The 14,075-nt window shown below is 53.0% G+C and overlaps 1 protein-coding gene across 7 annotated transcripts in view; it reads left to right on the top strand.

The window, feature by feature from the left end:
- ZNF516 (zinc finger protein 516) overlaps nt 1-14,075 on the top strand; it is a 97,023-nt gene that overhangs the window by 36,949 nt on the left and 45,999 nt on the right. For all 7 annotated transcript variants that reach the window (XM_074355376.1, XM_074355372.1, XM_074355374.1 and 4 more), the window contains exon 2: nt 5,516-7,432. In XM_074355376.1, coding sequence (XP_074211477.1) covers nt 5,686-7,432 — 1,747 coding nt within the window. In that variant the 5' untranslated portion in view covers nt 5,516-5,685. The remainder of the gene's footprint in view (nt 1-5,515; nt 7,433-14,075) is intronic.

Below are 14,075 nucleotides of genomic sequence, written 5' to 3'. Positions count from 1 at the left end.
ATTTTCATTTTAAAATGAAGACATGGACTGGGGAGCAGAGAAGTCAAGTCACTTGCTCACGGTCACACAGCTGATCTGAGTGGGTGGAGGACCTGGGTTTGGCTCAACCTTGCAGCTCGCGGTCCAGACCGCCTCTCACAGTGCCGCGAAGCAGGATTCTCGGGGAGGAAGCTCGGTGTTTTGTGAGCCAGCCTTCACGATGTATGGTGTGTCACCAGGAGTGACTGACTAGAGAAGTGGGGATACTGGCAGATCCAGGCTGCCCTGGGACGGGGCTGAGCCGTGCAGGGCCATGCGGGGCTGTGCAGGCTGCGGGTGGAGGGCACTGTGGGCCTGACCTGGGCACGTGAGGCCAGGAAAGGCCTCTTAGGAAGGGGGGTGGTGGGTGAGAACCGTGCACGTGGGGGCCCAGAGGTGAGAACAAACGTGCGTCCTGGTGCACGGTCATCATTCGTTGGCTGGGACCCCAGGAACCCCGGCAGTGTTGGGGTTCAGGGCCTTATAAGACCGCAAGGAGAGTCCAGGTCTCATCTTCAGGGTGTGAAAAGGGGTTGAAGCTTTGGGGAGGCCACCTGGCTCTGCATTCGGGGAAATGATTTTGGTTTGAGGTGAGGGGAGTGTGTGGAGTAAAGTGTGAATTGGCAATACAGCCCACAGGATGTGGCGGGGTTGGGGGACTCCTGGACGTGGGCGGGAGGGACCCGGGAGTCGCTCTCAAGGCTGGCTGAGCCACATCCCGCTGGTCCCAGACCAGCCTGGGCTTCCCCCGGGGCACGGCCGCCCGCACCAGGCCAGCCACCACCTCTCCGCCTGTTTTCTGTGTGGTGCCTGTTGCCTCTCTGACTTCTGGGTCCCTCGAAGCCAGCCCTGTTGCTTAGTTATCTGATCCTGTAGGTCCCCTGAGTGGCCCGCGCCCAGTGGGCTCTCAGGAATTGTGACAAAACCCTTGTTAGCTCGGTTATGCCCTGGGAGCCGTCATGGTAGGGGGTTTGGGGCCTGGATGCACTGAGTCGCATGTCGGTTCTTGGTCACTGAGCTCTTCCTTCCTCGGGGCCTCCTGGATCCCAGCCCCACAGGGCTTGTTCTGAGAGGAGTTACCGTTGGGCAGGTGGTGTCACCCTGGTGCTCGGATCACCGGGGGATGCGCCTGGAAGTGACTTTCCTGCCTCGTGTTGGGTCCAAGACACATTCTGGGGGTCATCACTTACGCAAGTGATTTATTAATCGAAACATTTACCCACAGATTAAATTTATCCTAAACACAGTGAGTGTAAGCTCTCGAGAGAGTCCGCTCACTTCGTCTGTGCGGGGGTGACAGGGACAAGAACCTCCCGGGGCGGGCGGCGTGGGTGCACGTGTCTCCTCAGGCCTTGTGCGTCACTGATTCTTGCCTTCACATGATCACTGAAGTTTAGCTGCATAGTTTGTTTTCAGAACTTCTATACTTTGCCCTCCCTTAAACTGTTCTATGCATTTTATGTTATGAATACAGGTTTATGTTTTCTTTAATAAACATTTTACCTTTTCCTATTTTTTATAATTGTGATTAAATTACTTTTTCGAAGTGAAATTCATTTATTTTGAAAATTATATAAGTCAGTTTTAAAAAGTAGCCCCAAACTGTTCCTGACATCCCTGTGACACACACACACGACACACACACACACGGTTCTGTTGATGTTACGATTTCCTTAAGATAATAGTGCTTTGAGCTTCCATAGTTAAGACCCTGAGAGTATTTTTCCGTTTTCCCATTTTTGTATTTTCCTTCTCACAATATTTGTAGGTTCTTTAAAAAGACATCCCGTGTCGTTCTCGCAGGGATTTACAGCAGGCCTTCGTGTCGGAAGCTGGGGAGGGCAGGGACGTGGGAGACAAGGACTGAGTGCACGGGGCAGGTGCCCTCGGTGCCCTTCCTTGAGACGATGCCTGTAAGTTGCAGGCCCTGCTGGCGCTGGGTGAAACTTTTAAGCTAGTTTTACAGGAAGCTCGAATAAGGATTGAAAACTATATTCTCTGGTGTTTGGGTCTCTTGAGAGGAAGTGTCTAGGCTTTGGCTGAGGGGTGGGGGGCATCGGGGAATCAGAAACTTTAAGCACCAAGGCTGGAATGTAAGAGTGTGGTGTGGACTTTCTCTGGCGGCAAAGGCGGCATTGCTCAGCCGTTTTAAATGTGCAGAGGATTCTGGGGCCCCCCCGCCCCATGGAAGAAGGGGGCAGTGCAGGCGCGTGCTGTTGGACCCGCGGGGGCCTGGGTGCTGGCAGTGGCTGGGACCACCTGAGGCTGCCCTCCTGCCTCCACTGCGGTGGGTGGGGCTGCGCCCACGTCTTCCTCCTGCACTTGGCTCAGGCCTGCAGGGCCGGATGCGGCCTCGTAGTAGAAGCAAGGCCCCGCTGGGCCGGTGTTTTGCTGTTTGTGGACTGTTTACTCTGCACTGGGAGGGGGGTCTAGGTGGCTGGCCCTCGGAGGAGATGATGGAAAGGGGCGTTGGTGTCACACGGCTTCCTGGTGTCCTTTCCTGACAGATGAGGGCCTGCCCCGGTGGGAAGGACACCTCCGGAGATTCCCATGGCTGGCAAAGGGGAGACAGGGCTCCTGGGGTCCCGTCTGCACCACACCTGGATGGCCCAGTGCTGGGGACTCTGTGCGCATCCCCAGAGAAGCCTTCCTTTGGCTCCGGGAGGGCCAGAAGTTGCAGGGGATAGCAGAGGAGGAAGGAGCACACCGCAGAGCGAGCTTCTGATGGTTCCAGCAAGTCTTCTCACTTGAGAAATTCATTTTATCTCTAGTTGCACTTGTCGGTGGTCATTTACGATCCTTGACCAGCTGAGCATTTGTGCTCCATGAATCTTGCTTCGTGGCTGGGCTTTGGTTGTTTGATTCCCTTGACTTGGAGAACTTCTGACATCTAACCTCCTTTATGAACCAGCTTAGTGGTCCAGTGCAGTCTGCAAAAATTATTTCAGAGTCACCAATTTCTGGTATTTTTTTTTCCCTCTGTAAACGTGTTCCAAATGGTTCTTTAAGCATGGAAGATGTTTGTGCCCAGATTGGGTCATTAAGTGAAATGTCAACAGTCTGTTTCATTTATACTTTTATATATGTTATATCAAAGTCAACATTTGAGGGGATGAAATAAGCCCTCAATAGAAGGAGATACACGGAAATAATTTGTCCTATAAAATCTTCATAAATAATATGCAGCCATCGAGGGCTGAAGCAGCTTTAGAAGATAAATGAGCTTAAATTGCCATAAGGAAGTGTTCTTGTTCAGCTCACTTGTTTATCCAGTTTTAGGGGGAGTTTGGTTTTTTGTTGGAGTCTAGCCGGTTTACAACGTTGTGTTGGTGTCTGTGCACATACAGCACAGTGATTCAGTTACGCATGTAGACTGATTCCTTTTCATATTCTGCATCGTTGTAGGCCGCTGCACGGTGCTGTGGCTTTTACCTTTTTTCTCCTGGGAGGCTCCTGTCTCACGGCTCGCTCTCTCTCTCCTCGCGGGAGGGGCTCTTGCACTCGTTCGCGTAGAGTGAGGGCTGTCTGTCTGTGTGCAGCTGTGTTTCCTGCCTCTTTCCAGTTTGCTGCCCACTCAGTTGGTTTCTTGAGCACGGGAAACTGGCTGACCTGAGGCTTTCTGGAAAGGTGTGAGAACACATGATCTGAATGAGATTTCTGCCTCTTGCCTGGGTCTCTGGGAGGAGGCGTTCGGAGAGAGCAGGAGGTGTGTTTTTTTCCCGGACGGCGACGGTGCCGCGTGGTTCCTCCCCCTGTGATGACTGGAGCGATAGAGTGTGACCCACTCAGAACCCCTGGGAGTGTTTGGGTCACACCCCCTCCCGCCCCTCCTCTGTGTCTGTTCTGGTGAAAACGTGGCAGGTTGGATGACCCAGAGCGAACAAGGGTCTCTGGGGACAGGACCTTTCATCCGTGAACAGACGACGAGCCGTGTACCCTGTCTGCCTGAAAGCCAGGAGCGCGCAGCTGCTTTGTGTCATGTAACTTTAAAAATATGAGTGTATAGTGTGTATGAGGTTGGAAGTTTGTAAAAAACGTGGCTTCCCTTCTACGTATTAGAGCTTTTTTAAAAAGGAAGAATCTGCCCATCTGTGCCTCTCTGTGCAAGTCTGGAGCCTCCCCCAGTAGGGAGACCCTCAGAATCATTAACTCAGTTATTTCGGTTTAGAGATAAGAAGGATAAACAGACGGGGCCCCAGGGGCCTGCGTGTGCCCCCTCCCTTCTGACCCGGCAAAACACTGTCCAGAAAGACTCCATACCTCCCTCTTGTCCCTTCTGGTCGGCTGCTAGTTTCCTTTATTCCCCTTATCACGAGTCAGATGGAAATTCCTGAGATAGCCGCCTGCAGTGCGGGCTGCCTCTGGCCTGCGTGGCGGTTTGCAGGCGTCTAGATGGGCTCCCCTGCAGCACGGAGGGTTGCCCGCCATGCACTCGGCACAGCGCTGGGCGTCCATGTCCATTTGGCCTTGGCATGTGCACAGGGTTTGGGAAACACCCAGGCGTCTGGAGGAGTGGCCCAGATCGAAGCCGGCCTCTTGTTCTCCAGAGGGGGGATGGCCGTGAGAGCGATGGTGACCACAGTGTGACACCAGCTGTCACTGGGCTCAGGCCCCACCTCCCTGGAAGGGTGGTGTGGGCATCCCGCCTGTGGGGAAGTGGGGAGACCCCACGACCTGCCGGGATGGGGAAGGTGTTCTGCCCTGGGCCTTGGACTCAGCTCTGCGGCCAGTTTTGGGTGCCTTGTGTGGGAGAGTGAGAGAAAGGACAGGACCAGGTCGGGAAGGGGGAGGTGGTGGGATGAAGAGTTCAGGCTTTTTATCTAAGACACAGTGAAGACCAGTTGTCACTCTGGCCGCGGCCTGGTGGTCACTCACCTGGCAGTGGTGTCCGCTGGGGTGGCCGGAGCCTGGAGCAGCAGACCTGCAGCATGGGCCTGCAAGGACCTCGGGGCTCTGCCCCTGTACTTGGTCGCTTCTCTGTCACTAAATCATCTGTGTTTCTTAACCAAGACACACGGACCCGCTGTAGGGCGCCTTTCCCGGCTTTGACGGCCTTTGCAGCTCACTTGTCCTGCACGTGCCCCTATGTCCTCCTCCTGGCCCGTCCTTCTCCTGGCCCGTCTCCCTCCGTCCTTGTCCCCAGAGGCTCTCCTGTCCTGTCGCCTGTGTTTCTCCCTCCCACCAGCTCTCTCACTACAGTCCTTCATTAAAGATTTTGACATCTTTGTTAAAGAATTGTTTTAGTGTCCATTTATAGTGATTTATTTTAATGCTGCAGCACACAATTATCAGTAATTAACTGTTTAATTATTGCTCTTTTAAAGGAAAGAAAAGCTGCTTGTGTGTGTGTGTTTAAACTTTTGCAGGGGCTTCTCTTCTTTAATCTGGAGGGATTGGTATTTTTGAGGAGGAGCAGGCCACTGTCGCCGGGTGTTACCGGGTCCCTGTGGATGCGGGAAGCCTGGTTCCTAAGGTCTCCGTGTCTTCTGTGTTTCAGGTGCCCGCCGCCGCCTGCCATGCTCTCCAGGTAGGACATGTGCGTCCTCGGGGCAGGCGCACCTCAGCAGCTGGGAAGCAAAAGGCTCACCTGAACATGGAGAGATAAGACGCTGTCTGGCAGGCCCCAGAGACAGAGTCGCCCCCGCTGGGCGAGCCCCGGGCGTCAAGATGGACCGCAACCGAGAGGCCGAGATGGAACTGAGGAGGGGCCCCAGCCCCAGCAAGGCTAGCAGGAGCCCCGAGGCAGACGGGGACAAGGCCCTGAGCCACAGCTGCTGCATCTGCGGCAAGAGCTTCCCGTTCCAGAGCTCCCTGTCGCAGCACATGCGCAAGCACACGGGGGAGAAGCCCTACAAGTGCCCCTACTGCGACCACCGGGCGTCCCAGAAGGGCAACCTGAAGATCCACATTCGCAGCCACCGCACGGGAACGCTGATCCAGGGCCACGAGCCCGAGGCCGGGGAGGCGCGCGTGTCCGAGGGACTGGACGGCTGCACCAGCCCCACGAAGAGCACTTCGGCCTGCAACCGGATCCTGAACGGGGCCACCCAGGTGGACAACAGCAAGATCCTGCTGCGGAGCAGCAAGAAGGAGGCGGAGGGGGCACCCGGCGCCGCGGAGCAGGGCCAGGCGGCGGCCGGGCAGTGCGCCTTCTGCAAGAGCAGGTTCGAGCGAAAGAAGGCCCTGGAGCAGCACGTGCAGCAGGCGCACAAGCCCTTCAAGTGCCGGCTGTGCAGCTACGTGACCCTGCGGGAGGAGTCCCTGCTGAGCCACATCGAGAAGGACCACATCACGGCGCAGGTGCCCGGCGGCGAGGCGTACGCGGAGAACGGCAAGCCCGAGCTGCCCCCGGGCGAGTTTCCCTGCGAGGTGTGCGGCCAGGCCTTCAGCCAGACCTGGTTCCTGAAGGCGCACATGAAGAAGCACCGGGGCTCCTTCGACCACGGCTGCCACATCTGCGGCCGGAGGTTCAAAGAGCCGTGGTTCCTGAAGAACCACATGAAAGCGCACGGCCCGAAGGCGGGGAGCAAGAACAAGCCCAGGAGCGAGCTGGACCCCATCGCCACCATCAACAACGTGGTGCAGGAGGAGATGATCGTGGCCGGCCTGTCCCTCTACGAAGTCTGCACCAAGTGCGGGAACCTGTTTACAAACCTGGACAGCTTGAACGCGCACAACGCCATCCACCGCAGGGCGGAGGCCGGCCGGCCGCGCGCCCTGGCCGGGGAGGGCGCGGCGCCCGGCCCCGGCGGCGACTCCCAGCAGCTCTTCCTTCAGTGCCTGAACCTGCGCCCGGCGTCCGTCGCGCCCGCCCGCGGGCCGGCGGGGCGCCGGGTGGCCGAGCTGGACCCGGTCAACAGCTACCAGGCCTGGCAGCTGGCCACCAGGGGCAAGGTGGCCGAGCCGGCCGAGTACCTCAAGTATGCCGCGTGGGACGAGGCGCTGGCGGGGGACGTGGCCTTCGACAAGGAGCGGCGCGAGTTCGTCCTGGTGAGCCAGGAGAAGCGCAGGCGCGAGCCCGAGCCCGGCGCGCAGGGCCCCCCGCGCAAGAGGGCGGGCGCGCCCGCGGACCCCGCGCCCGGGCTCCCGGAGCCCCGGCCGGCCGCGCGCCCCAGCCGCCGCGCCGCCGCGCCCCCGGGCCACGGCAAGTCGTCGGAGTGCTTCGAGTGCGGCAAGATCTTCCGCACGTACCACCAGATGGTGCTGCACTCGCGGGTGCACCGCCGCGCGCGCCGCGACCGCGAGCGGGACGGCCCCGGGGACCGCGCGCCCCGCGCCCGCTGCGGCTCGCTCAGCGAGGGCGACTCGGCCTCGCAGCCCAGCAGCCCCGGCTCGGCCTGCGCCGCCGCTGACTCCCCGGGCTCCGGCCTGGCCGACGAGAGCGGAGAGGAGGGCGCGGTCCACCCCGCACCAGGTGAGCGCATGCGCCCCGGCGGGCAGGCTGGGCTCCGGTGGCCCCGTCCTCAGGTGGCCCGTTTCCAGGTAGCCCCTGCCCAGGTCTCCCATGCGCAGGTAGCCAGGACTCAGGTCGCCCCGTACCTGGGTTGCCCCGCATCCTGGTAGCCCTGTGCCCTGGGTGGCCCTTCCCGAGGTATCCCTGAGCCCAGCAGGTCCAGGCCCAGAAGCACTGCAGTCAGGTGGCCCAGGCCCGGGCAGTCCTGGCACCCGGGTCACCCATGCCCAGGCAGTTGAGGCTCAGGTGGCCCTGCACCAAGGTGGCCTGGCGCCCTTGTCTCCCAGACCCACGGAGTCTCGGTGCGTTGGTACCCCATACCCAGGAGGCCTCACACCCAGGTAACCCTGTGCTTGGATACCATTCCCCAGGTGTCCTGGGATCAGGTAGCCTGGCACCTGGGTGTTCTGCACCCAGTGTGTACTTGGAGCTTGGACTTGGGGGTGCAGACACAGGCCCACTTCATGCTCCTGTTTGCTGATTGCGCATAGTGTTTGCACAAATTAACGCCTTTGGTTATTGAGGTGAAGGTCTCTCTGGGGCATCAGTCATTCCTGAGCAAAGGACAGGTGAGGGGCCGGCTCCCCGATGTGCCCTTCTCGTCCTCTGCTGTTGGACCCAGTTCCTTCCCACACAGCTGGCGTGCACGCGCTTTCCTCTGGTGTCCTCCCACCAGACAGCTGAGTGAAAGAGGAACTTCAGATTGGTGTGCAGTTATAATTAATCTCCTTGGATGCAAGTAACCCTGTGGGCTTAGAGATGGGTAATTGGAACCAGATTACTTTCCAAATTGCAGCTATGTAAATTTTTAAAGATGCGTGGCCATCTTTGTTTTCATCATTTTCCTTTTTTTTAAAAAAATAAATTTTAAACATCTTGATATTTTCCTCCTCATTTTTTGTTTTGGGTAATTCTTTTAAGTGGAAGGTGATGTCTCATTTACGACCTTGTACCTGTGTGTCTCCATGTAGCCAGGAGTGTTTTTCTCTTCTCCCTGAAAATTGGTTAATGGTTGTTGCTGTTACTGAAAGATCAGAGATGAAGGAAGCCCAGGTACCGCAGCGGGGCGTTCTATGTTCTGTAGTGAGGAAAACCCACACGTGTATGTCATTTACCCCTTGTTAAAGATGTAGCCAGTTCTTTGGAACAGAGTTTAATTATTACAGGTTTATACAGTGTATTGTGTGAGCACCTGCTTCCCTCAGATGTGCGCGGAGTCATTCCTCGTGCAGAAAACGGTTGTTCCTCTGATCCTGCGGGACACCGGATGCCACACCTGCACACGTGTGTGTCTGTAGGTAGATGAAAAGTAGCGCGTTCTGCTCAGCTCCTATTTTGCGTTTCATTTCTTAGTCATTGACCTGTGACAGAGGAAGAAACAGGGCAGTCTCCTCTTCTCTGAAAATGCAGTGCTCATTCTGTGAGTTTGTTGGGATTCTTCCAACAGCTAGTCACGTAAAACAGGGGGAAAGAACCCATTTGTGACCCCTGAGTGGCATTTTTGAAGATTAATTCTTGGTTTTCCTTTTTAAAAATGTTGTCGACTATAGATTTTACTGGTCACATTCTGATAATACTGTTGGAGCCCACTGAATAAAATATTAAGCTGACAATAATTGTTTTTACTTTGATGACATATTTTTACTGTATTGGAAAGGCTCTTGGGCCTTACCCCTCATCTGTTAGGACAGCAATGAAGTGGTTACTAATACACGAACTCAGTAATGCGTCATCTTTTGTTGTTGTTGAATATAGTCAGTTTACAATGTTGTGTCAGTTTCTGGTGCACAGCATCATATTTCAGTCGTACATACACATACGTGTATTCATTTTCATGTTCTTTTTCATTATAGGTGACTACAAGATATTGAATATAGTTCCTTGTGCTGTACAGCAGAAACTTGTTATTTATCTATTTTATATATAGTAGTTAGTATCTGCAAATCTCAAGATCAAGTGACATTCACTGTAAACTGGAATTTACTCTTTTTTTTTCTTCTCAGGTTCATTAAATCTGAGACTATCACTTATTTCTTAATGAGATTTTGTGTGTTTTCTCCCTACGTAATCTCCTTTTTTTTTTTTTTTTTGAGAAATGTGATACCTGAGATGATTCCAGAACAAGATTATACATGATGGTGAGTTTAGCAAGTTGACCACAGAACATTGTGGCTCATTGAGAGACGAGGAGAAGACATTTGGGGTATGACAGTGGCATAAAGCATTGAAGAGCATTGTAGGCCTGCAGGGGTCACTGTTTGTTACCCCAAAGGACAGTCTCTTTCCTCCTAAAAACACAAACTTAATATCATAGCAGGCCTTTAGGCCCTGACTGGCACTAAATCTCTGCTTCACGGGCGCCCCTGAAGGACGAGAGACGTGTTACATGGACTTAATACTCACAAAACAGTCTGATTGTCAGGAACTGGCAGGGCCTTGGAACCAGCCACTTTGGAAAAGCAAATGGATATTTTGACTTCTCTCTTTTGATCTGCAGCGAGCTTTTCTTTTGCTAAAAAATGCATTCAGCTTTGAAAAACACTCGCCTTTCTTGTCACTAAAAGGTTACTTAGATCTTTAAACTTTAAATGACTTTAACTTCTCATAGAGCCTTGATGGGATGACTGGTTAAAATTATTAGCGGAAATGTGGACATTGAAGGACAAAAAAGTCATACTAGCTCTCCTAAGAATGAATTTGCTACTCGGTAGCACAGTTGACGTTAGAATTCAGGTCTTCATGACCCTCTCGCAGATCCCCTTTCCCTGCAGATGTGGCAGCCGTGCATGGATTTGAATGCTGCTTCTGGCTGCAGAGATAAGCTGCATCATCACATTAATTGAAAGAAACTTCTTTTTTCTCAGGAAACATTCTTTGTTGTGTGTCTGCTCATTTGGAAAGCTCTGATTGTCACATTACCTTTCTTTCCACCGAAGACAGGGGCCCTCATTGCTGGCTTAACATAGTCCAAGAGCAAAGTTGGGAATAACATTCAATGATTTAAGATGTGTTGCCGAGCTAGATGTAAATCTTCACTGAGAGGGTGATGTGGCTCCGATAGAAAGTACACTTTCGGAGGTCACAAAGATGAGTCCTTTTAGTTAGGGAAGGGGAGCTTTGAAAGGGCGTGTAATTAAAATTTATAAAAATTAAAATTAACGTTTTTCAAACACAACGTAGAGTCAGATCACTCAAAGGTCCTCAGTGAGGACAAGCGACTGTTGCCTCACAGGTGAGCGGGCCGGAGCGGGATTCTTGTTCAGCAAGCACTGGGACGGCCTCGGCGGGATGGGGGCCCCCGGGGGCGCTGTCAGCCGTGGTGCCGCCCCTTGGGAGAAGCCCGGGGCCTTACAGTGTTGGAACTTCCCCTGAAGCAAAACTCTTCTTTACTCTTTTTTTTTTTTGATGGTATAAAATCTTTGATTTCATCCCAATTTTTTCTTTTCCTTTTTTTTAATTTGAAGTGTACTCGGTTACAATGCGTCAGTTTCTGGTGTACAGCACAACGTTTCAGTCATACATACACCTACATAAATTTGTTTTCATATTCTTCATTATAGGTTACTGAAAGGTACTGAATACAGTTCCCTGTGCTCTACAGAAGGAATATGTTTTTCATCTGTTTCTATATGTAGTAGTTAATATTTGCAAATCTTGAACTCCTAATTTACCCCTACCTTCCGCTTCCTTTCCCCCTAGTAACTACAGACTGTTTACTATGTCTGTGAGTCTGTTTCTGTTTTGTAGATGGGTTCATTAGTGTTTGGTTTTTCCTTTCTTTTTAGATTCCACATATGAGTGGTATCATGTGGTATTTCTCTGTCTGGCTCACTTCACTTAGAATGACAACCTCCAGGTCCACCCCTGTTACTGCAAATGGCATTAGTTCATTCTTCCTTATGGCTGTGTGGTATTCCATTGTATAAATACACCACAGCGTCTGTCGGTAGACGCCGAGGCTGTCTCCACGTCCTGTTGAGTGCAGTGTTGCTCTGAACGTTCTCTTCCGTACTCTTTATCTGCTCAGTGTTTCTGCCAAAACTTAGGCGACTACCCAGGTGTTTTTTCAAATTGAAGTGTAATTGGTGTACAGTAGTAGGTGAGTTTTGTGTGCACGACGTGGTGACTCACTGTCTTCATAGGTTATGCTCCACTTAAAGCTACTGTGAAATAGTGGCTCTGTTTCCCTGTGTTGTACAATATATCCTTGGCTTTGACTCTTTTTTGTCTGTCTCACTTCTTCCGTCACATCAAACGCACAGTCTCTTGAGCTCGCCCTCCCTGTATGTCTTTGGATCCTGACTGTAACTTCATGGATAGTAAAACCCCAAGTTTTGAAATTGCAGATATTTGACTATATCTGACAGAAGTGGCAAACCATATGGTTCAAGGGGATAGAACAAAAAGTTCTCAGAACAGGTACCGTAGTGTTGTATGTCGTTTCAGGAAGGAAGGAGACAGTTTTTAGAATTAAAAAATAGAGCTCAGGGAGGGGCGGGTGCTCGAAGGGGGAAATGGCTTGGTTCCAGGAAGCCCCCGTTTGCTCAGGGCTCTCTGCTTGCAGCCCCTCCAGGCCGGCGCCCCGCACATCCGAGCTCCCCGTCTTCCTGTCCTCACTGAAAGAGGACCCTCCGTGTTTTGATGGTAACATGTTAGTTGAGCGCATGCTTTGAGACTGACCTGTTGTCCATGGCTGTGCGCTGGCGGGCGAGGTGGGTGGGGAGCACCCCTCGGGCTGCGGTCACCCAGCCACGGGAAGGATAAGCGATCGTCCTTTCCTCTGATAGAGCAGGGACAGCCGTCGGAACGGCTCAGGGGGAGCGTGTTCCCACACATCCTCCTGTTGTAACGGGACGTGGGGTGACTGGCTGACAAGGCAGGGTGTGGAAGGAGGGCTGGGCCGGCAGGGGTGTGTGCGCGGGGCGACCAGGCCTGCTGGGACCGGAGGCCTCTACTGGGACTTACGCTCAGCGCTCACTTCGGAGTCGAGCAGAAGGAGCTCTTGTGGGATGCGTTCTCCCTGCCGTCCTTCTGGCCAGATCCGTGCGGGGCCTGAGGGTCCTCATCAGCACGCTGGGACCTCCTTGCAGCCCCACCTGGTTCCCGTCTCCGCAGTGGACTCAGCGATCGGGAGAGACTTGTCTTTTTTCTTTTTAAAATTTTTTCCCCTATTTTTTGGTTTGGAGGTAATTGGGTTTATTTAATGGAGGTGCTGGGGATTGAACCCAGGACCTTGTGCATGTGTTCCACCACTGAGCTCTACCTTCCCCAGGAGAGACTTGTCTTAACACAGGACGTCATCAGTGGCCCCACCAAGAGGCTGAAAATGATGCCACAAAGAAAGGGGTTGGGGGCTTGGGGACCAAGGAGGTGAGAACAGGAGTAAAGTGAGATGCAGGGCGAGAGATGGAACACCCATCGCTGTGGATGGGCGGGGTGTACGCACCTGGGAACAGTCCACGGGCCCGAGCTGGGGCCGTGCTCATCCAGGGGGGCTCCGTCCAGGTGGGGCCCCTGTCACATAGGAATCTGCAGAGTGGGGCTCACTGACAGCTGAAGGCCGGCTCTCCTCCGAGACGTCCCTTCTGCTCACTGCGCCATTTCCTCATTGCTCCGGCAGCCCGAGGGGCATCGTGGGTGTTACCTAACAAACGGCCACACGTGGGTTGATCGGCCGCTCAGGAAGTGCCCTGGCCCTGCAGTGGCTTGGAGACCAGACCGTGGAGCGCAGGATTGCTCTCTGCCGCGTGCCAGCCAGTGTCCGGAGCCCAGTGCCAGGATGCGCCTGGTGAGAGGGAGCTCTGGGCGGGAGAGACGGGGATTAGCAAGAGCAGGTCTGTTCCAGATTCCAGAGGAGGGGCCGTAAAATGCCAACAGAGTCCTTCAGACAAACGCAAAGGTGACACCACCCTTAGTGTCTTGTACTGTATAGAGCACCGAGGCATTTACTTAGCTGGGAATAGTTAAGTGAGAGTTGAAAACCCTCATGCTGACAAATAAACTTATTTACAAAACAGAAAGAGACTCACAGATGTAGAAAACAAACTGGTTACGGGGGGGAAGGAGTGAGGGAGAGACAAGATTAGGAGTTTGGGATTAATATATACATTACATATTTATATATTAATATAGACATATATTATAATTAAATTGTACATTATACATTATATAATTATAATTATAATATATAATGTGTGTATGATAAAATAAATGACAAAGTTCTACTGTATAGCAAAGGGAACTATATTCAATATCTTGTAATAACCTATAATGGAAAGTCTGAAAAAATATACATGTATAACTGAATCACTGTGCTGTACACCAGAAACCAACAGAACATTATAAATTGTACTTCAATAAAAAACAAAAAAGAAAACCCTCATATTAAATTCCTGTTCAGTATAAAAATGCAGCAAAGTTCTTTAAGAAAAATATTCAGCCACACTTGACAGCCGCCCGCAGAACGCCCTGCGGTTCAGGCAGCGTCTTAGCAACCAGAACCACTCCCGTCCGCACGCACGCGCACCACGGTGCTTGTCCACGTGGCACTGCAGTCCCCTGGCGTGCTCCTGGCTTCTCTGAGGAAGACTGAGTGACAATGAGA

The sequence above is a fragment of the Camelus bactrianus genome, chromosome 30 (genome assembly GCF_048773025.1).
Source record: "Camelus bactrianus isolate YW-2024 breed Bactrian camel chromosome 30, ASM4877302v1, whole genome shotgun sequence".
NCBI classification, from domain to species: domain Eukaryota; kingdom Metazoa; phylum Chordata; class Mammalia; order Artiodactyla; family Camelidae; genus Camelus; species Camelus bactrianus.
This window is presented reverse-complemented; position numbering and strand designations above follow the sequence as displayed.